General features: G+C 46.8%; 1 protein-coding gene across 1 annotated transcript; it reads right to left on the bottom strand.

Moving 5' to 3' along the window:
• Positions 1–168: 168 nt before the first annotated feature.
• On the bottom strand, positions 169–1,077 carry LOC107577896 (zinc finger SWIM domain-containing protein 8-like; the record flags this gene model as incomplete). The annotated part of the gene is made up of 2 exons (XM_016263921.1): positions 705–1,077; positions 169–349 (listed from the first exon to the last, which is right to left on the bottom strand). Coding segments are annotated over exons 1-2 (322 nt in total), but the record flags the coding sequence as incomplete, so codon positions are not given.
• Positions 1,078–1,083: the final 6 nt, after the last annotated feature.

Below are 1,083 nucleotides of genomic sequence, written 5' to 3'. Positions count from 1 at the left end.
TTAAAAAAGTGAAATCGCAATCAACCACCCCTTTAATTTCTGGCAAACTGCTGCAAAAGTAAAAAAAAACTTGCATCTATTCAGCATTCATCTAAATAACATTCGATAATATGCCCAAAAATTGTCTTCATGTTAAGATGGAATTTAAATCTAACTTCTTGTTCTTACCTGCCACAGTAGTGCTAAGAGGTAGGGCTGCCTCTGCGGTATGGTACGGGTGGACAGCGATCTGAGTCATGGACGGCACAGGAACTCCAGGGAAAGTGACAGCGGTCGCTGCCATAGGAGGATGAGGGCCAGTGGCCACAGAGAATGGGTACTGAGCACCAATAAAAGCAGGGTGCATTCCCTGAGAAGACAAACAGATGCTCTTAAAACCGCTTGGATACGCCGTCCTTGAGTCATATACCTGCCGTCAAAAAATTAAAAGCCAAAAAATTAAGTTAATCCAAGGGAATAGTTGTAAAGATCATCATACACATATAAACAAACTGGTAGGAGTCTCTCTCCATTTATATTCTGCCAGGATTGTTGCGCTATGCATCACTGACTGCCAAGTAAGAGTCTGCATTAGTGTTTAAGTTTAGTATTTATCATCTTCAGTTAAATGCAGACAAATAATATTACAGACTGAAATAAAAATTCTAAGCACAAATAATTGAAACTCATAAATCATATCACAAGGAAAGAAAGAGAGCTCATACTTGTGGGTAGGCCGTCCCAGACACAGGGAAGACAGGACGGGGAATGTGCTGAAGGGGGTGGCCCAGGTACTGGGGGGTGCAGACGGTAGGCAGATGGGTTTGGATGGTGGTGTAGGGATGCAGGCCTTGCGTGTGTCCCATGGCTGAGCCCGGCAGTGCGTGTGACTGGTAGATGGTGGAGCCAACAGAAATGACAGGTACTACGGCAGCTGCCGTCACTGTTGTAGTTACAGATGCAACACCTGATGGATCCAAGGCTCCCGTGTTATCCAGAATACCACAACTTCCCTCGGGTGGCGTTCTCCCTGCTCCACCATTGGCCCCACAGCGGCCGGACCCCTCTCGCTGGGCCCCAGAGCCTCCACCCACTGTTTGCTCG

This window comes from Sinocyclocheilus grahami, unplaced genomic scaffold, assembly GCF_001515645.1.
Source record: "Sinocyclocheilus grahami isolate Dianchi unplaced genomic scaffold, SAMN03320097.WGS_v1.1 scaffold7649.1, whole genome shotgun sequence".
Lineage (NCBI taxonomy): Eukaryota > Metazoa > Chordata > Actinopteri > Cypriniformes > Cyprinidae > Sinocyclocheilus > Sinocyclocheilus grahami.
Note: the sequence above shows the minus strand (reverse complement) of the source record. Positions and strands in the feature narration are given on the sequence as shown.